The following is a 22444-nucleotide window of genomic DNA, read 5'->3' on the forward strand; positions in this document are numbered from 1 at the left end:
CCTGACTAATTCAGCTATTATATGAATCTTCATTTATCAGAAGTAGCCAAATCCCTAAATAAAGAAAAAAGGAAAAGAAAATGTAGGAAGGAAATAAAAACCCCAAGCTTATTGGTATAGCTTACTGGTATAAAAGTAAGCTTACTAGCATAGCTTACTGGTATACCAAACTAAGCTTACTAGTACAGCTTAGTGCAACATGGCTGCTGCATAGCTTAGCATTAGCCTCACCTTCTCAAGGCTGGGTCATGGCAGGATTTCACTGTTTGTGTTTTCAAGGCTGAGCAATATACCTCAGGAGAATGTGTGTGAGGGAAAGAACCATTACTATTTTGGAAAAGCCAGCAGTAACAAGATCTTCTGCCCAGGACACAGAGTCTCTAGTACTCTTTTAAACACCATCTCAATAGAGTTTTAGTCTTCTAACCTCATAGCAATCTGAGCTCAGCTCAAAATGTTCCTCTGGGTTAAACCTGTTTGACCTCTCCTCCCAGCACACAGAGAAAGCCACCCCTTCTCAACGTCTCATGGCCTCAGCACCCCCAGAACTGTCACTGTTCAGAATTTCTAGGACTCTTGATTTACTTTTACATTAATATATGCTTGCAGCAGAACATTTCTAGAAATGCGAAAAGGGAATTTGACACCACTCCCCTTTCCCAATGACATACCCCAGAAATGCCCACAGCTTACTTGTGGGTATCACCTTCGAAACTTTTCTATGTATAAATAATTATACATTCTATTTCTTTTCATCAAGGTAATACATACATATAACCCAGATTTGCCAAATCAATTAAGCAACCAATACAGGGTGCCCAGTTATATTTAAACTCCAAATAAACAACAGATATATTTTAAATGTAAGTACATCCCAAATATCACATAAGCATAGTAAAATTTTTAAAATATTCAGTTTATCTTAAGTTCAAATTTAGATGAGCATCCTGCATCTTACCTGGCATCCCTAACATAACTCCATTGACTACTTAGTATAAAATGACATCCTCCTCCCCACCCCTTTCTTACCTCCCTTTCTGTGCCCTCCTCCTCTGACTCAGTACCAACCACATTCCAGCCCCAGAGGAGTGACTTTCAACTCTTTCAGCTCTTTACCTTGGTGTTTGCCTCCAAGCTGCTAAATATAAAGAATATTAATATAGCATATCATCAATTATAGGCATTATCAAGTGATGACTGCTGTGATAAATGAAAGTTTAGCTCTCACGATAATGTCCTACCTCCTCTCCCTTCATTTCCCTAACAGAGGTATCATAATTTTCAAAACATTCAATAATGCTAACACTGGCCATAAACACATTTTCGTTGCAAAGCCAGGGAGTATGCCATGTATTTCCTTTCTTTTACTACTTTGGTTTTCCTAGTGTTATGAACTGCTTTATATCTTCACTTGCGGCTGGGTGCAGTGGCTCACACTTGGAATCCCAGCACCTTGGGAGGCCAAGCCAGGTGGATCACCTGAGGTCAGGCATTCGAGACCAGCCTGGCCAACATGACGAAACCCTGTCCCTACTAAAGATACAAAAAATTAACCACATGGTGGTGCATGCCTGTAATCCCAGCTACCAAGGCAGAAGAATCGCTTCAACTTGGGAGGCAGAGGCTGTAGTGAACCAAGCCACTGCACTCCAGCCGGGGCAACACAGCAAGACTCCATCTCAAAAAAGCATACATACACATATTTTTTCACTTGTTAAATTATGCTCTTATCACTAATTTTTCTGTAACAAATCTATTTAAAACCTAGAAATGTCATTGTCCAAATATATCAGATTATTTACCAGCTACACTTCCTCTTTGCTGGAGACTTCACCCTAGTTCCCTCCTTCCTCCTGTTCTAGCCAGACTGGGGTCCACTGCCCAGCTGTCTTTCTGGTGGCCTCCCAAGGCATACACTGGATTATCTGTGTTCTAGATCCAATGTCCTCCGCTTGATGAAAAAGAAAAAGGAGGAAGATCCCATGCTCCAGTTGGCTCATTACTCTTCCCCTGCTCTTGACTGAAAGTCTCAGGATGCAGAAGTCTAGATTGGACGATACCCTACTAGATTTTCTCTTAGCTCCAGTGTACTGTCGAAAACTTTAATGCCAATCCAATTCCTGATTCTTTATCTGCAAGCTTCAAGACTGTCTTCCTATCGCTCCTGTTCTGAATCTCACTACTAAGTGCCTTTACAGAGACTCCCCATCCAATCCCATCCCCCATTACACTGAGTGAGCACTCTCCATCTTGACATTCCATCTGTCCTGGAAGGCTGTTTTTTAAATCTGTGATAACATTCCCCCTCTACCCTGTCCTCACGTAGCCGTGGTTAGTCAGGTGTCATGCCACCTGCATCAATCTCCTGGCTTCCTATTCACCTTTTACCTAACTCCATGTCTTCATTATTTTATTGTACTTACGGGGAACATTCTTAACTTTATCTCCAGGCCATCTATTGGATTTTTGATTTTGGCAATTACTTTTCATTTCCAAGTACTTGTTCTTATTCTCTAGTTTTTAAAAATAGCTTCCTGTTCTTGTTTTTTTTTTTTTTTTTACCTGCAATATATTCTTTCACCTTTGAAGGTATGGTAAGTTTTTCTTGTCTTCCATGTCTCCATTTTTTTTTCTTTTTTTTTCCAAAACAAAGTTTCACTCTGTCACCAAGGCTGAAGTGCAATGGTGTGATCTCAGCTCACTGCGACCTCCATCTCCCAGGTTCAAGCGATTCTCCTGCCTCAGCCTCCCAAGTATCTGGGATTACAGGCACGTGCCACCACACCCATATTTTTTTTTTTTTGTCTTTTTAATAGAGACAGGATTTTACCATGTTGGCCAGGCTAATCTTGAACTCCTGACCTCATGATCTGCCCACCTTCGCCTCCCAAAGTGCTCGGATTACAGGTGTGAGCCACCATGCCCGGCCCCATGTCTCCATTTTCTTTTTTCTGGTTATTTTGACCTCTCTCTTTCACACTGGTGACTTTCCTCAAGGTCTGGTTATCTTTGATGTTTGTGCACATACGACTGGGTACTTATATTAGCCTAGGTTCTCCAAAAACAAAAACAGAGCTACATACATATAGTTATCTATATGGTATACACACACACACGCACACACACACACACAAGATTTACATACATGTGTATATGTATGTGTACGTATATGGAGATTTGTTATGAGGGATTGGCTCATGTGATTATGGAGGCTGAGAAGTTCCACAGTCTGCCATCTATAAAGCACAGACCCAGAAGAGCTGGCGTTGTAATTCAGACCAAGTCCGGAAGCCTGAGAACCAGGGTACCCAGTGATAGAAATCCCGATCCAAGGGTCAAAGAAAATGATATGAGATGTCTCAGCTCAAACAGTGAGGCAAAAAAAAAAGGGGTGAGTTCTTCCTTATTCTGTGTTTTTGATATGGGAGAGGGGCAGGGAAGTGCTGTATAGAGAAAGGCAGGTCCCTAGCTAGGGACCAATTTCCTATCCCTTGGCTAGGAACCAATTTCCTATCCCCTAGCTAGGGACCTGCCTTTCTCTACCAACCCCAACAGACCTAGGTGAGGATAGGCACTACTGCTTTCATGCCCAAATGTTGCATTTTCCAAGACATGAAACCCTAGTAGGGAGACATGAAGGCAGCCAGACATGGAGAGAGGCACATCGGCGAAAGAAGACACAAGTGGCTGGACAGCAAGAGGACGTGGAGGGAGCACGCCAGTGGAAGAGCACACAGACAGATGTCAGCAGCCCAGCACGCCAGCAGGATGGGCCACTGACCCTCAGGATGAGGCAGAGTTTGGCTGGGGCAATTGAAGGAGAGCTGGGTGCCCAACTCCAGGAGAAAACTATCTCCTTCTGGCTCCTGCATCAGCAGAGAGCTACTTTCACTCAATAAAACTTTGCACTAATTCTTCAAGCCCACATGTGATCCAATTCCTCTAGTACACCAAGGCGACAAGGTAGAGGGTCTAATTGAGCTAAGACAAGCTGCCTATAGATGGCTAAGTAAAAGAGCACCCTGTAACACATGCCCACTCAGGTTTCAGGAGCTGTAAACATTCACCCCTAGACACTGCCATGGGGTCAGAGCCCCACAGCCGGCCCGTCTATAGGTTTGAGCAGCAAGGCACTGAAGAAGCCAGCCACACCCACATCGCAGGCCCTGCAAGGGGGACAAGGGAACCTTCCACATTTCATTTTGTTCTACTCAGGCCTTCAAAGGATTAGATGGTGCCCACCCACAATGGGGAGAGCCATCTGCTTTACTGATTCCACTGATACAAATGCTAATCCCATCCAAAAACCCCATCAAAGACACATGCGGAAACAATGCTTAATCTGGGTACTGCGTGGCCAATCGAGCTGACAGGCAGGATTGGCCATCACAGCACCCAAGGCTGACTAGAAGCTCTACATGTGTGTTGGCGGCGGGGATCCCCAGATGCAGTTGTTTGCTCCAGAGAAAAATCCTCCCACCCCCGACCTGGTGATTCACTCTGTACTCAACATCCACTCTCCCCGAAGCCCAGCTTGATGGCAGAATTTCCTATCCAAACACAGACTCTTTGGAGAGCTGAGTAGTGGGGAGAGAAGGGACGCTACTGATAATTACAATTAATAACCATTAATAACTTTCAGACATAAACTGGGATTCTCCTGGGACATACGGTCTTCTTACCTATATCTATTATCTCTAGTTTCCTGGTTTTTTGCCAGGATCTGGGGAATCAACGGAACTCTCACTTTGTATATACTGTTTCTCTTTTAACCAAAATGAATCCATGCATTACCTAGATAATTAAAATATGTGTCCTGATTAAGCTGTCTTCCTATTAATCACAGTAAATAGACCACAAGCACTTTTGTCCTCTCCCTAAAAAAAAAAAAAAAAAAAAAAAAAAAACAGTGAAGGAATAAAGTGGGTATATCAACAGAACAAAAGGAATGGGGAAGCAACCGCAACGAATGAGATTCATGCATTTTAGAAGACGGCATGAAGAAGATGTGGTAACTGGGACTTGGGGCTGGATTCTTCTAGTCTAATTGCCTACAGCGTGAGACAGCCAGATGATCTCACAGAATTCTGAACAGGCTTAGGACACAGAGGTGCCCCATATTTCAGAAGCCAGCAGTGAGTTGCATGGTCAAAGGGTGGCAATTGGTTGAAAGCCTATTTTCAGGGCACCTGGTCCCCAGGTTTCTTCTGCACCAAGTGCAGTCACATGACTACTCAACTCCCACACTTCCCTTCCCATTCTGCACATTGTGAGGTGTATTCCCAGGCTTTGGGGTGCCAGATAAAACAAAGGAGCTCAAATACATGTGAATTCATATAAACAACAGTATTTTCTAGTAATAGTATGTCTCAAATATTGCACGGCACATTTTATATCCTCAATTAATTGTTGTTTATCTGAAATTCAAATTTAACTGGGTGCCCCATAGTTTAATTTGTTAAATCTGGCAACCCCAATAATGAACAGAAAACCATCAGGAATAAGTCCATTTGAATTCACAGAGTTCTGATGTGCATTAAATGTCATTTTCTGAACTGTATATGGTCAAGGGGTCAGGAATTGCTGAGATGAGTTCCCTGTTTTTATACTTTTGTCCAACTTATCAGATTTCTTTTAAAGAATGAAACTGGATTTCTCTGTTGTCGATTCAATGTTTCCCTTTATAATTTCTTCTATTGCTTGTATTAGAAAATCAAATACACATTTGGCTAGATGATGATACAGACTTTCAATAGTTTAATTCCTTACATTTATTTTCTTAATCTGGAATTCATTCGGGGTATAATATAAAATGAAGCTCAAACTCAAATCTTCCACCAAATCATCAGTTGTAGATGATTTACTAAACAATCTTACAATTCCCTGTAAGTGATTTGAGGACACCTAACAGTGTAAACATTTACTGAACACAACCTAGAAGGGTTGGAGTCTATGTTAAATACTATTTCCATCAATCAATAATTCTTGAGGTAATGTTATACTTCTTTTGTTATTGTAAATTCCAACATTAGAGCAATATTCTTAAATAAGCCAAGCTTTCCCATCATGGCTCTAATTATTTAAAATCTCTTTAATTATCTCATCTTAATATTCAGCACTTTTCAAAGTATATATAATGCGAACTATAATGTATAATTTTAAATTTTCCGGTAGCTGCCTTAAAAAAGGAAACAGGTGAAATTAATTTCAATGATGATGTGTGGTTTAATCCAATATATACAAAATGTGATCATTTTAACATATAATCAGCATTTTGAAATTATGAAAGATTTCACCTTCATTTTGCTGTACTACATCACTGAAACCCAGTGTTTACTTCACGTTTACAGAGCCTCTCACTTCAGAGAAGCCACACATACTTCGGGTGTGCAGTAGCATTCTGTGTGGCTCAGTGGCTATCACATTGGACACTGCAGTTCTAAGTAAACCACGGAATCACTTTAGCAAGTTGCTTCTCCCAAAAAATACAATAATAACAATTTTGTGCCATAAATGAATGTTTTCATCGTAACATCTCAACAATAACAGAAAACTTCCTATTTTCCTAAGCACTTGTCTAAAATGTTTAGAAAATGAGGAAACAGGAGACAAGTCTATGGGGTCAATATAATCTCAGAGCTATTCAATCCTAAGTAATGAAATGCTATGAAACAGAATACCCTAGAACAGTTCTCCCTGTAGCTTTGCTCCTACTCTGGCAATTACAGCAGGAATGGATACTGAAATGAGAAAAACCACAAATATATGCTAGAGATCATTTGCATTTTATTTTACCTTGATACTTTCCTCCCAGCTGGATATCCACCACTAAAGCCGGAGATGGAATTGATACCACAGAGAAAAATCAGCTCAGCATTCTATGTTAGGAGGCGCTCAGTGTATTTTATTTGGTAGTAAATTATTCCACTTCACAAATATCCTTCTTACTTCTTTGAAATTACTTTTCTCCTAGTTGGTGTAATAATTTAAGGGGCTGGGGCAACAGAAACTTAATACAGAGCATTTTGTGAGAAATTACCGAAAACCACAAATTATTTCTGCTCTGGAACAGCTACCCAGCATGAAGTCTAAACCCAATCTGCAACACTCAGAGATGTTAGCACAGAGCCTGGGGCATGGCACTAGGGACTTCAGGAAGGTCTTCCCACCCAGCCACCAACTGCCTGTGTAACCAGGGGCCACTTCCTCCCTTGCATGGATCTCAGCTACATCAGCTACAAAGCAAGAGGTTGGGTCTGATTGGCATTTTCCAGACTTCAGCCACTGATGTGCCAAAGTCATGGTATCTCCTCTGTCCACATACCTCCTATGCCACAGGCAAACCTTTTTCTATAAAGGGCCAGACAGTAAATAGTTTCCACTTGGTAGGCCCATCTCTATCCCAATGCTCAGCTCTGCCAGTATAGCACAAAAGCAGTCATAGACAATGCACACACAAATGAGACGCTGCGTTCCAATAAAACTTTATTTACTAAAACAGAGGCTGGATCAGTGTTATAACCCCTGTAAATATTGTATTTATCAAATATTTTTATTTTAAAATTGATTCCCTTTCTTTACCTAGTGTTAGTATCCTAAATGGAATACCAATATAACTTGCCATCAAATAGAGTGTATTCAGGGCAACGAATACAAAATACTATTTTTAACTATTGCATGCTTCCACCTCATGTGCTACACATGGATAAATGTTTTTTCAATAACCTTTAAGGGCCTCTAAAGAGCAAAGGCTCTAGGATGTTCTCCCTTAAGATTCTCTGATCTAAAAAAGAAGAAAGCAGGAGTTGCAGACCAGCCTGGGGAACATGGCAAAACCCCGTCTTTACAAAAAAATACAAAAATTAGCTGGGGGAGGTGGGGGCTGGCACTCACACACCTGTGGTCTCAGCTACTAAGGCAGCTGAGGATCACCTGAGCCTGGGAGGCAGGGGTTGCCCTGATCCAAGACCATGCCACTGCACTCCAGCCTGAGTGACAGTGACACCCGGTCTCAAAAATAAATAAATAAACATTTTAAAAAGAGAAAGCAAGAAAGAGTTCTTCTCTTTCAGAGAGGTGGACTGAAATATTGAGAGAGACGATGACATGATGCCTTAGAACTGCTTCAAAACAATACAGGGACAGGGTAGGAGGACAGTGGGGATACTGATGAAACCAGATTTGCCGAAGAGTTAGCAACTATCAAATTTGGGTGTTCTATGACTCTATATTTTGTATGTGTTTAAAGATATACTAAAATAAAAATTTTTGAAAGAGAACTATACTAAAATAGGGCATACAATCATTAGCCTTGGAAGAAGGAGAGTCAAGGAGAAGGTGAAGAAGGAAAACAAGAAGTGAAGGCCAGAAATAAGGGATTTATAAGGGAGAAATGAATAGAGACAGGGACAGGAACAGAATAAATGTCCTCAGGCCAGCAGCCTTCTTTTCCACAACAAACACAAGGAGCAAAACGTCTAGGAGCTCCGGGCATAGCCATCAGCAGCACAGAAAAATGCGTGGAAGAACAAAGGCTTTTGAGAAAGGCCTGTGCTGCCCAGACCAGTGCACTCAGCATCCAACTGCAGGGAGGCCTGGCTAAAGCCTGGGGCTGCAAGGACACCACCAGGCAAACCCCGAGAGGAAGTAACCCCCCAGGGCCTGAGGGACAGTGGCACGGCCTAGAATCCACAGATATGAAACCTTGAATCCTGCTGTGCTCCCAAGCGGAGCGTCTTCCTTTTAAACAATTCCACATGAGGCTCAGTGCCAAAGCAGGAGAACAAAGCCGTTTAATGTGCTAAAAATTGACCAATTTAATTTCATTGTCCAAACACACTGGAACTGAAGCATAAAAAGTGAGCAAATGGCATAAATTAAGAGCCCCACAGAGCGGCTGGCCCATCAATGCTCTATTGAGGTAGCCTGGCCAGAAGATCCCAACTGGTTTATAGAACTATTCAGGGCCACAGGAAGCCAGAGGCTCTGGCCTCACACCAGGTTGTTGTCCCTAGGTGGCCCCCAGGAAGAGGGTTCAAGACACATGAAACTGCCCTTGGAAAGCCTAAGCTGGCACACAGGAGTCAGGCCTTGCAGGCAATGGCGGGTTCACTACGTCAGGCCTCTTGTCCTCAGATTGGCAGAGCCACAAGGAGCCTATTAGAGTAAGGGGGCTCTTTTAGGTATTACAAAGACAAAAGACGCAAAGACAGTGGTTTGCTCCCATCCTTGTTATGCACAAGTAAAGAACAGAACCAGCCTTTTAGATCTTTTAAGGTTAAAAAAAAGAAAAGTCTGATAAGAACAAGGCAGCAATCTACCCTCTGACTCTCACTTTCCTTGGAACTTCACTCATGCTGTTCTCACTTTCATCACGTCCAAAGACACATACAACATCACCTTCCTAATCAAAGTCCCAGCAGAGAGGCTTCACCTCACAGAGAAAGCAGCTCCCAAGTGGTTTCCAACACCCAAAGGCTAGAAACTTTCAACTTCAGGTTGGAGGTAGGAAACGGGGAAGGAGAAATTTCAGACACAGCCTTCAAAAATGTGCAGAAAACCAAAAAATGGAGGGAAGAATATGGAAAGGATCAGCGACTGTTCCACTCTGTTCCCCTCACAGCCTGTGACAGCTCACAGGACAGCAGCTCCCAGCCACCTGCAGATCAAAGGCACTCATACACATGAGCAGTTCCCCAAAGGTGCCAAGTTCCTAAACAAGCACGAGATACTAGGATGACTCGCCGTGAGAAACCAACACACACGGCTCAGGAAAGAGATCTTACCTATGAGTGTATCCTGCCGGCTTCCCTCAAGAGATCAGCACCAAACCAGAGAAAGAAGATGGTACCAAAAATAAAAATAAAAACACATTTCGGGTAAGTGTTGCTACTGTAAAGATGGTAGAGGTGGACCCACAGTGAAATCAGGCATTACACAGTTTCCTGAGCACTGAAAGGAAAGGAGGACTTGCAGCAGGCATCAGCATCTTCCTGCAGATGATCAAATAACCATGGCAGCAGATTTGAGGTCCCGAGGAAGACATTTCCTGCCACCTCCCATGCCTCCACTTCTCCAAGGCCCTTCTCAGGCCCACCCAATAGATGTCCCGTGACATTTTCCATAGTTCTGCTTTTCTGCTTGAAGAGCTGATAGAAGGAGAGAGGGACAACTTAGACTAGAACAGCTTTTAAAACTTGGCCCTTTCCTGCTCAAGAGGATGAAGCAGGAGCATTGTATTAATTGGGCTCAGGAGCTCAAAACCAGCCTGGGCAACAAAGGGAGATGCCATCTCTAAAAAAAATTGAAAATTTTGAAGATAAAATTTAACAACAACTTTGTCCCCTTGTGTAATAAATTTTCAAATTATTTACTAAAAATCCTGTTACAACTTTTATGTAAACATTAGCGGGGAAAAGTAAAACACATTTTACATTGGAGCTCATAAATAATGCAAAAGGTCTAATTTACCATAATCATGTCTGGCATTTATCTTCTGTCGATAATGTATTGGACGCATGCATTATTTTACAGAGAAGCAACTGCAGGGCAGCAGGACTGCATCTGTGTTCGGAATTCAGTAAATTCCAATGCCCCTTGAGCCCATGTGCAAAAATTGCCATCTCTGAAGACATTCACCTAGGCAAAGGCTGGAAATGTCATTATTTTCTATGTGAAATTAAGTGGGAAATTACAGAAAATGCAATTTAAATGAGGAATTTTTTCTGAAACATAAATATTCATAACTTGCAAACTGACAAAGCCCTGCAGATACCATAGGAACCACTTTATAAGAAGAGCTGATTCTTCCAGATTCCGTTTGTCAGTGACAAGATAATTTTCATAGCAACAAATTAACATCTCAAAGAGAATTGGGAGGGCTGTAACATGTGGGCAGGAGGCAAGCTGGGGTCTAGCAGAGGCATTCCGGCCTCGAGTTTTAACTTAACACCTTCTCTGTGAAGACCCACCCATCAGGTGTCTCTTCCCAGAACTCAATGCCCTCCTGCCCCTTCAGAGGCCTTATTTTGTACAGAGTGGTTCTTCATCTGACGAAACTCAAGACTGCCTTTTTAACCAATCACTTTGTGACATCTTCTTTACTATCCTGAAATGAAAGTCAGATAAATCAACATATAATATTTCTTTTAAATCAAAAGTATGTCCAACCTATAATATAAAAAAGAATGACAGGCAAATGGTTTAGAATAAAGTAGTATGTATTTCAGCAGACAAATGCTTAGGCATAACTATATTGAAAGGCATGGCAAAACAGTCAGATGCTTCTACCTCTGCAGAGCATCAGGAAAATTCAACAGCTACAAATGCAAACCACACAAGCATATATTGATGGCCATCAACATTGTCCCTGGTGATGTGAATCCTCCAACACACTAGCTCAGTGAGCAACGGCAGTCATGCTCCTGGAAACTTCAGTGTTTATTAAAATTATGACATTTTAAAATGTATGTTTAGATTAGGTTCTAGGTTCAAACAATTATGAGCAGGATTTTCACTTGCATAAATGTCCAGCAGGATCTCTGCTGCTCATGAGGGGTATGAGACAATTCTCTACAAGCAGAGCTAGTGTACACACTGAAGGATGCTTGGCATCCCTGAGCATGGGCACTAAATGCCAACAGTGTCCACCAAACCTGTGAAAACCCAAGGCTGCACCACAAAAGTCCAAAGAAAGGTTGCCACCATCACCATTCCTACCTCTCACTAGACCTGGACTACCTGAGCAGCTTCTGCTCACTAGCTCCACAGGACCCTGGGCAACTTACTCAACCTCCTTGTACCCCACTTTCCACAGGTACAAAAGTGGAGACTCTAACTGCATCAACTTCACAGGGCTATGAGAAGGTAATGCTTTCATACTTATAGAAGTTTCAACCAGCACACCATATGCCTTCAGTAAATATTGGACTATATGATGCTGTGTCTATGATTGCTTCTCTGCATCAGTCTCTCTTTGAGCTGAAGCTTAATGCAGAGAAGGCAGGTGTAAAGGAAAGCAGAGATGGGTGGGAGTGAGCTTAGGACAGAGCTGGTGGTCTAGCGAAGGCACAGATGCAGAATTAAGACAGGGTGGGGACGCATGGTAAGGAAGTTGGACTTGATTCTCATGAGTCAGAGTTATGCTCCAGATCACATGTATCAGAATGCCCTGGGACAATGGCCAGATGGCTCATTCCTGGGCTTAACCCAGACCAAATGATTTGGGCCTCTGGGAAGTGGGACTCCGTAATGTACACATTAGAAAACTTCCCTCAAATAATTCAGATGCCCTCCAAGGTTCAAGGGCTGGCTGTAACTGACGGGGTATCATGTAAGACTTAGCATGGGAGTGACCAAGTTGGAGGGGTGGCCATGTGAGAAACAGATCAGAGGAGGTACACCGACGACAAGGGGCCAGGCAGGAGGCCCTTTCACAGAAGACCTAAGTGTTGAGGGCACTACTATGGTCTAAATGTGTCCCTTCAAATCCATGTGTTGGAATGTAGTGACCATTGTGATAGTATTGAGGTGGGCACTTTAGGAGGTGATTGAATCATGAGGGCTTTGTCCTCATAGGATAAAATGAGAGCCCTTATAAAAGGGCTTGAGTGAGTGGGTTCACTCTCTTCCACATTTCCACCATGTGAGGACGCCTAGACAGCGCCATCTATGAGGAATGTGTCTTCACCAAAAATGAAATCTGTCAGTGCCTTAATCTTGGACTTCCCAGCCTCCAGAACTATGAGAAAATAAATTTCTGTTCTTCATAATACCCAGTGTCTCAGGTATTTTGTTATAGCAGCTGAGCCAGACTAAGACAAGCCCCATCCACATGGTAATCAAGAGGAAAGGGAGCAATAGCCAGGAGGAAGAGTCCAGAGGGAATTTTAGAAAGATAAGGAGGTGGGAGACAGGCAGGAGGGAGAAGGGAGGCTAGTTTCTGACTTTGGCCTTTAGGAAATGGTCCCATCATCATGTCCCTGCTTCTCAATTATGACTTTTTTTTTACTATTTTTAATTTATGTGTCATATTTATACATTTTATGGGATACATGTGATATTTTGTTCCACACATAAAATGTGTAGGGATCAAGTCAGGGTATTTGGGGTATCCATCATCTTGTGTATTTATTATTTCTATGTGTTGGGAACATTTTAAGCCCTATGTTCTAGCTATTCTGAAATACACAACACATTGTTGTTAACTATAGTCACCCTACTCTCCTAACATTAGAACATATTCCCTTTAACTATTATGTTTGTATCCATTAACCAACCTCTCTTTATCCCCCCACCACCACCACTCACATACTCTTCCCACCCCCTAGTATCTACCACTCTACTCTCTACCTCCACGAGGTCAGTTTTTTTTAGCTTCCACATATGATTGAGAACATGCAATATTTGTCTGATAGTTTTCATGTTTGAGAACCAATTATGGGCCAGACCCTGAGCTCTCAACATCCCAGTGAAGTAGACAGCATTCTCCCCATTTGCAGGTGAAGACATTGAGCCACAGAGAAGCAATGCCTTTCCCACTGCCACATGGTCCATAAGTGAAGGAAATGAATTAGAATCTAGGCCTCTCAGGCCATGGAGCTGATACGCCCAACAACACATTGTAATTCACCCTCAAAGGAGAATATTCTTCCTGCAACAAGCTTATCCAGGCCAGGGGTCCCTCCTGAGACTGGCACAGCCTAGTGGTCATCAGTGAGAGCTGTATGGATAGGCTGCCCAGGTTAGACGGCCACCCACTGATCCCAAGACCTCAGGCAGGTGACTCTGTTTACTCATCTAGAAATTAGGAATAACCATAGTACCTGCTTAATAAGGCAGTTATGAAGATTAAAGGAGATAATGTTTGAAAATATTTTAGCAAGCACCTAGAAATTAGGACGCAAAGGTTTACTATTATTATGTTATCCAATGCCACTGTCAGAGACAGAGGAGAAGCCCTAGCTAATTCCAGAAAAACTGAACCCTGGGAAAGAAACTGGCTACAACATTCAATTAGCAAGAAAATAAGCAAAAAGTTCTTCTGCCTGCTTTTGCTCACTGAGTAATTGGTCACAGCATGACTCTGCAGCTGGGTCAACTGGAGAAACCTCAATCGCCCTACAGCCATAGCCATGGACTCTAAGGGCAAGGGACATAAAGTCCCAGCACCTGGGCTGAAACCAGGCTCCAACTCACCACACATCCGGGGAATGTCACTTCACCACTAGAGCCTTACGCCTTCACCCGTAAAAGGGGTTCGATAACAAAAGTTCCCTTTCTCCAAGGGTTCTTGTGAGTATTCAATGTGAATCACTTAGCAGAGTGCCTGGCCAAGGTTGCATGCTGAAAAACTTTAATTGTGAACCGCCTCCTCATCCCAGGCATGGGGGAAAAAGACATTTGAAGGATAGTCTGTGCAGTCTAACAGGGCTGCAGTTATTATTATTTCACCGCCATCGTAATTCTTAAATTCTTCCTCCCGTCATGGGTCTCCTGCATGATCTGATTCTCCCTGAGGAATGAGCAGCTCTGCTAGCTCCATAATACCTACTCCATTTGAAGTCGCTTTCCTTCGCACCAACTGTAGTACCAACGACCTCTGGTCCATTTCTTGGGCTGAATTACCTGGAGGGCAGCATCAGTTGTCCCCAGAGAACAATCTACAGCCAGTATGGCGTGAATACACACACACACACACACACACACACACACACACACCCCTCACATAGGGGAAAAGCATGTAGGGAGTTGAGACTGCTTCATGGCTCTTGTGCTCATTCCTTGCTTTACAGGGAAAAAACAGACTCGGAGAAGAGTCATCTGCCCAGCACCCTGAAGCTCCAGCCCTCTAAAGCATGTGCCCTCTGTGGACTCCTACCTTCTCCCTAGGTGTCTGGGTTTTCAATAACCGAAGAGTCTGTTTGGCTACTGCTATGGTTTCCACATTTGTACCAAAGAATACTGTGCATGTCACACCATTCCTGCCTCAAATATATGTTGTCACCTGCATGTTGCATGGTGAATCTCAAGTATCATTGCCCCTGTTTGCAGAAGGAAAGACAAGCTCCATTTGTAACTGCAAGCACTTCCCCTTTAGCATAAACTCTCCACAGCGATATATTCTTGTCAAAACACATCACTTGTGTTAAAAATAAAAGTCTTCTCCTCCACCTCCAAGCAGTCATTAAAAGAACTTTCTGGAAGTGGGAGGATGAAGGGCCACCCACTCTTGATTCACTTGGCACTGCTGACTGACAGGGAATTAAAAAGAAAAAAAAAAAGCACTGCATCCCGGGTTTTGTCATTATTGATGGCAGAAGACATTCTAAAGAAAACTTGCAGGGAGACCATGAATGTGCTATAAGGCAGCTGGCAGGTCTCAAATAAACCCAAACCTCCTCCAAACAAACCACCTCAATGCCAATGCATCCTCAGAACCTCCCACTTCCCAGTTCAGGGGAGACACAGTGGTGTTGCTATGCAATATAATCAGCAACAGCAACAGCTAACATTTATGGGGCCCTTCATGGACTGCTGGATCTGAGTTCTGCGTACATTCTCTCTTCACAGCAGTGCTGTGGAGGTAGGGACCATTATCTACCATTATTCCCAAATATCTGAAGGGAAAGGCCAGAAGAAGTTACAGAACTTGGCACAATTGTATGGCCCTGACACCCAAACCCAGCCCGGCCTAACACCAAGCTGTGCTCTTAAAAGCCAAACTGTGGCTTTGAATTCAGCACAAGGGAGGCTGAATTTGCCACTCCCCAGCATTAAGCACAAGCACGAGAAGAGACCGTGTCAGTGATTTCCATGTACTTGGTCGGTTCGACTTGAAAACACAGACAAAAAAACAGCCCATTGCCTTCTAAGGCACTGCCTGGGTACCAGATTACAAAACCATTTAAGGGTTTGGACTGCTCAGCATGGATATGAAACTGAAAACACTAAATTGGGGATGATGATGATGATGATGATGATGATGATGATGATGATGATGCTGTTGATGATGTTTTAAAAGAAAAGGCATTAGAACATTCAATATAGCCAGAAGGCAGAAAAACACTCATTTTAAAATCATTAATATGATGTGATCTGCCAACACAAAAGTCACTGAAGATTACATCTTTGTCCCAGAGCATTGTCCCTGCTTGTAGAGGCCCCTCCAGCTCTGCTTCTCATTTAGTGAATGGAAAAGGCTACTGCATCTAAGCTTCAGGGTTATCCTCCATTTCCCCAGAGCAGGAATGTGTTTTGGCCTCACATGAGTTCTTCAAAACTTTCTTTGAGTGGGTTCATCGTGACTGATTAAAACAAATCCAACTCAAGAAAGGCACTTTTATTTTATTATTTTTTTTTTTTGGCTTCCACCTACATTGATCAAGCAGCAACTCAACACCATATATAACAGCAAGTTCTGATATTATCCCATTTGATCTTTATGACAGTTATTGGGGAGGGAGGGGGGGTTCTTTCTTTTTTTGTTTCCAGACGGACATCCTCATTTTACAGATGAAAAGACAGAGACCCAAAGAGGTTAAGTCTTTAGTCCAAGATCATATGGCCACTAGAGAGGAGAGTCAGAATTAGAATCCAGCTCTACAGACCCTGTGTTCCGTCCAATGGATCTCAACATTTCTGCAGCTGCAACTAATGCTTGTAAAATGTATCTAGAACATTTTACTTATAATCTTATAAAGAGAGATTGCAAAAAGAGATTTGCTTTCTCTGAGCAAAATGGCTCACTGCCAATGGTGTCACTGTGAAAGAGATGGGAAGGCACAACAGGAGGAGTACTTTAAGATTCACATTCAAAGGTCTCTTTAGACAGAAACTCTGATAGTGACATGCTTAGAGATTTCAGCTGGGGCTAAAAATAAAAGGTACAATAATGTGAGGTTTCAAAACTCTCAACTTCGGGAAGGTGGAAAGTGGTGTGTGCACTGGTGGCAGGGCAGGACATCACTCACCTAGAGCACAACCTTTTAGCCACCATCAGTAGGTCCTAAACTTGTATTCTTCCATTGTCTCTCCCTTCTAAAGCAGTTTTAAGAAACATTCACCTTTTCCAGGTACCTCACCTCACCTGCCACTGACACTTCCTAATAACCCTGCTTCCAGTGAGGAATACTGTGGCATGGCCTAAACGTCCGTGTGCCCCCCAAAATTTATATGTCAATTCCCTTATTCCCAAGGTGATGGTATTGGGAGGTAGGGCCTTTGGAGGATGATTAGATAATGAGGGCTCCACCCACAGAAGTGAAATCAGTGCCCTTATAAAAGAGGTCCCAAAGAGCTAGCTCATTCCTTCCACAGTATGAGGACACAACTAGGAAGCTCCATCAACGAACTAGGAAACAGGCCCTCACCAGACACCAAATGTGCCAATGCCTTGATCTTTCAAAACTGGGACAAATAAATTTCTGTTGTTTATAAGCTACTCAGTCTGTGGCATTTTGTTATAGCAGCCCAAATAGACTAAGACAACTGGGGAAACCACATTTATGAGGATGGGTTGTGACACTTAAAAATCAAAAAGTAGAAAATTATGTGTACTCGTTAACTTTAATGACATAAGAAAAAATCCTTTTGTAAATAATCTAAGGTGAAGGCACAAAAGGTTTGAATTGTAGCTGATGGGGAAGATAGCCCTGCATGTGGGATCTGACTGCTGGGACAAGGCCTCTGGTAAATGGTGCCCAATGGAGTGGGAAGGGACTTCCAGCAGACCTCTCCAAACTCTCAGGACTCCAGATAACTTCCTCCTGAAGCTAGGCAATCTGCCAATCCTACGTCCAGAGAAGCCCAGCCTGCCAGCTTGTTCCACTTCTCCCAGCATATTCAACTCGTACCACATGGTGATGATCCCACCATCCTACCTCCTGGCCTCTAGATATCAAAGGACAGGGAAGGAAGGATAGCAAAGAGTAAGACTTGTCAGGAGAGTCACAAGGCCACTTACTGCCTTTGTGCTCGACTTTGTTCCTGTCCCTAAATGGCCTTAAGACTATCTACCATGGAGGAGAGGTATGCACCTTAATTAATGAATGGAATGCCTATTAAAACCATGGTACCCTCTGTGGAGTCGCACCAAACCCTCAAACTTATTCAGGGTCCTTGTCTTCTGGCCATACGCTCTATCCACATTAGATTAAGCCCAGAATTGGCTACATTATTTACAGCACTGAGTGCAAAATGAGAACGTGGGGCCTCTTATTCAAAAATTATTAGGAATTTCAAGGTAGTGACAGCAGAGCATTAAACCTAATGTGGGTCCTTCTATAAGTAGGGCCCTGTGTGACAGGAACCTGGCCCTGATTACCCCAAACCCAGCAGAGACCCATAAAGGCCCAGGAGCACAATTAACTCTAGTGAATTTGTTTTAAAATAGTCATACAAAAAAAAAAATCTTTTTCAACACCCAAGCCCTTTCACAATCAGAGATGCCACACACAGTATCAGTGAGCTGGTTTCATGGGAAGCCTCTTCTTAATCCTTCTAGCTATGACTATCCAAGCAAATATGACTCCCTGCACTGGGTCCCACTAGGAACTAAGTTCTTACATAAAGCTTCCTGGTCAACACCCTGGCCAAATAGAAATAAAAAGATTGGGATTTACAACCACAAAGTCCAAGAATTGATTCAATAAATTTTAGCCCTCATTTCTCTCAAGCAGGGGTTAGTTTAGCTCATGCTTGCAATAAAATATGCAGAGTTGTGCCTGAGGCTTAGATGCCATGGCCTCACTTTTGACTCAGGCTGGATGTATTGCAGGAGTGAGGTAGGGAAAATTCCATCAACTTGTCAAAGTCAGTCAAAGGCCAAATCCATTATCCTGAGTTGCTGGGGACAAACACCACAAATGGTATCAGAGGGGTCTGCCAAGTACTAAATGAGTGATGCTCTATATTCCACAGAATTTGGCAGCTAATATCACCACTAATGCCATTCTAATGATAAACAAACAAATACCAGTCATTTTGGAAGTTTGGAGTTTGTGGATCTATTAGAGAAGGGATCCTGTGCTTATTATCTTTGACCTGAAAAAGGCATTAAAATCTCTCCTATACAAAGAAGCTAAGAGTAAACTCTAGCCATGAAGCAACTCTCTGGCAGGAAACTCAGCAAATATGGTCTTCCATTTGCTCCAGCAGCAGGAGCAACCCTATGGTCGGATTCCAACCCCAAGTAATCTACCACAGGAATACATGGACTCTCAGGCACTTGGCCACCAGCCAAGAGGCATCATAGCCTAGGCTGGTCAAGCGTGGCATGGGTGCAGTCCTGAGGACATCATGAACACAAACTCTGCTGAGAACGCCATTCCTTACCACATTCAGCACCTGTGAACTACCATGGAAGGATTTACCAGATCCTGACACTGGGTAGGTTGCATGTCACTGTCCTTGGTGCTGAATGATCATAACTCTCTTGAGCAGTGCTATGCCCTACAGGGTAATTCCTGCACAGCCTCTCCCGCTACTCGATTTTTTTTTTTCAGTTCATCTTTTCTAAATTGATAACAATGAGTTGCAATAGAAAAGATGGAAAAAGCACAATCGTGACCTACATTTAACAGTCTATACAATGAGTTCTGTGTACGTGTGTTCCACAGCTAGATTGGAGTGTTCTGAGCAGCTGGTTGAGGGAGCACATACTCCTGTTGTCCCCCTGATGCTCTCTCTGTGGACCTGACAGTTATTTGCGAGTTCAACTCTCTTTGATCAGAGTGCCTGGTACCCTCCCTCCCTTTATGATAAACATCCGGTCATCCTTAAACACCATAGTCCAGTGGCCCCCAGCCCCTGGGTTGTGGCCCATTACTGGTCTGTGGCCTGTTAGGAACCAAGCCACACAGCAGAAGTGAGTGTGCATTACCACTTGAGCCCCACATCTGTCACATCAGTGGCAGCAGCGGCATTAGATTCTCAGAGGAGCACAAACCCTATTGTGAACTGTGCATGCAAGGGATCCAGGTTGGGCACCCTTATGAGAATCTAGGTAATGCCTGATGATCTGAGGTGGAACAGTTTCATCCTGAAACCATCCATGCATTCCTCCTATCCATGGAAAACTTGTCTTCCACAACACTGGTTCCTGGTGCCAAAAAGGTTGTGGACTGCTGCCCCGGTCAATCATGGCCTCATCTGGGAAGCCCTTCCTGACTTCCAGCCCCATTCCAGTTGGACAACTAGTGATGCCTTCCTCCACACCCCACAGGGCTTCATAGATCCCATCACCCGCCAACCCTGCATTTCTGGGTTTGTGTGTCTACTTCTTCTATTCAGGTGTACCCTTCTTGAAGAAAGGGCCTGTATTTTAACAAAATTAATAATACAAGTGTGGTGTTCAATTATTTCAATTATCAAGTCTTTAAAATCTCTGTAGTTTCTGTCTACCCAGTTCCTACAAGATCAAAGCAAGAGACAGACATGGTGGTATTCAACCAAGTATATGAAGTTTTATTTGCTAACATCTAAGACAGTCCAGGAGGTCTATCAATCCCTCCAGACACAGACAGAGCTATCTGGAGGCTGAAGACCAAAATGTCAAGTGACTCTTCCAAGGTCACCCCATTCATCAGCAGTGGCATCAAGATAGGACCTGCTCTCCTTTCAGGACTCTGAAAGTCACCATGTCCTGCAGGACTCCCAGGGGCAGCAGCAGAAGGGGCCCAAAATGCTGAGAGATATCCAATTCCCAGCAGCAGGCTCAGAAAAAGTGGTCACAGTGTCTCTTGTAGATGAATGGCATTCAGACCTTTGGGAACATCAGGCCTGTCTTTCCTTTCCCTCCTCACTAGGCCAACTCGGGGTCATGTCCACTCCTGGAGCTCAGCAGGGCTTCCCATCAGGGAGGAAGGCAGGAGCAAGGCCATCTCGGCCTCAGAGATAGAGAGGCCTGCCACTGGTGAGCATTTGGGTTGGATCAGAGATTTTAAAGGCTCATTCCCTTTTAATTCACCTACTTTATTTTAATATTAACTCACTTAAGCTTTTTCTCAGAAGACATAAGGAAGGAGAGATATCATAAATCCAGATACAGCAGAGAGCACATTAAAAATGCAGTTTTATTATCTTAAAACTAGAGATGTAATTAGAGCAGTCATGTAGTATGAAGAGAAATTACCAGAAAAAATATTTTAAAGGCCTGGGTGAAAAGAGAAAAAGGTCTATATCATTTAATCTCTAATACATAAAGAAAGAAGGAGAAAAATACGCCTTCAGATCTTTCAAATACTTCCCCAATGCCCCCCTAAATTATCATTTTCACTTGGCTTTTCTGTTTTACATGCATAATTTACCACAGTGCACAGCAGCCTCATTTCTTCCTTTCTTCACCCAAGAAGCATGTATCTTGGGAGGATGTGGAATCTTTCCCTAGATTCACCCAACCAATCTGTGTCGTTGGGGATACTTAATATTTGAAAAGAACATTTCCTCCCGCTATACTTACTGTTAACTCTAAAATTTCATCCAAACACAACACAACACAACACTGTATCAAGTTACTGCAACATCATATTCATTCACCAAGCTTAGAGTGAGTGCCTACAACTTGCTGGGTACACAATCCTCACCATTCCCATCCTCAGGGATGGAGATACAGACTGGTAACAAGGTCTCTTCCCTCCAAGAGCTGTAAGTTGGTGCCAGGGCTGGGAAGAAAAGGAGAGATGGCACCACAGTTGCTTAGGGCTGGAACAGAGGACACATTAGAGACCTGGAGGTGGATGGGACAACAAACCACATGTTGTCCTAGAATACAAGAAGACCTCTGAGGGAGGAATGCTTGAGGCAAGTTAGGGAGGGTGAGTAGGGGTTATTGAATCAAAGGAGGAGGTGTGTGTTACAACCAGAGGGAACAGCATGGAATATGCAGCAGTGTGATCAGCAGACCAGGTCATCAGGTCTAACATAGGACTGGCAAACTATGACCTGCAAGCCAAATCCAACTGCTTTTTGTTTTTGTAAATAAAGTTTTATTAGAACACGGCCATGTCCATCATTTAGTATTGTCTAGGGCTGCTTTCACAGGACAACAGCAGAGTCAGGTAGTTGCAACAGAGACCTTGTGACCTACAGAGCCCCAAATATTTACTATCCAGCCCTTTAAAGAAAAAGTATGTTGATCCCTTGGTCTACAGGATTTAGTATTGAATCTATAAAATAATATGCTCATAAATAAACATAATTTAACCTGTAGATATCATGTTACTGAACTCTAAAAATCTAAAGCCCCATTCTAGAAGTGTGCTGCAGACACATTAAAATTTTGGATCTTAAATAAGTTTGGGGAATGCCAGGGTAAAATTAAGCAGGTTTCTTTTTAAGGATTTCTAAGACCCCTTAAATGTGCAAATGCTTGGGGAAAAAATTAAAGTAGAATTTCCCAAAATTCTTTGCTCCAAAACATTTTGTGAAGAACTCCTCTCTGCCAGAA

At 43.0% G+C, this 22444-nt stretch overlaps 1 protein-coding gene across 8 annotated transcripts in view; it reads right to left on the reverse strand.

Moving 5' to 3' along the window:
- Positions 1–22444, reverse strand: part of CACNA2D3 (calcium voltage-gated channel auxiliary subunit alpha2delta 3) — a 935925-nt gene that overhangs the window by 851717 nt on the left and 61764 nt on the right. The window contains exon 1 of one of the 8 annotated variants that reach the window (XM_074403649.1): positions 1–22444. This exon is cut by the window's right edge and continues 60672 nt beyond it. The exons of the other annotated variants lie outside the window; for them this stretch is intronic. Coding sequence (XP_074259750.1) covers positions 1–33 — 33 coding nt within the window. The 5' untranslated portion in view covers positions 34–22444. 8 annotated transcript variants of the gene reach the window in all.

This window comes from Saimiri boliviensis, chromosome 8 (assembly GCF_048565385.1).
Source record: "Saimiri boliviensis isolate mSaiBol1 chromosome 8, mSaiBol1.pri, whole genome shotgun sequence".
NCBI classification, from domain to species: Eukaryota; Metazoa; Chordata; class Mammalia; order Primates; family Cebidae; genus Saimiri; species Saimiri boliviensis.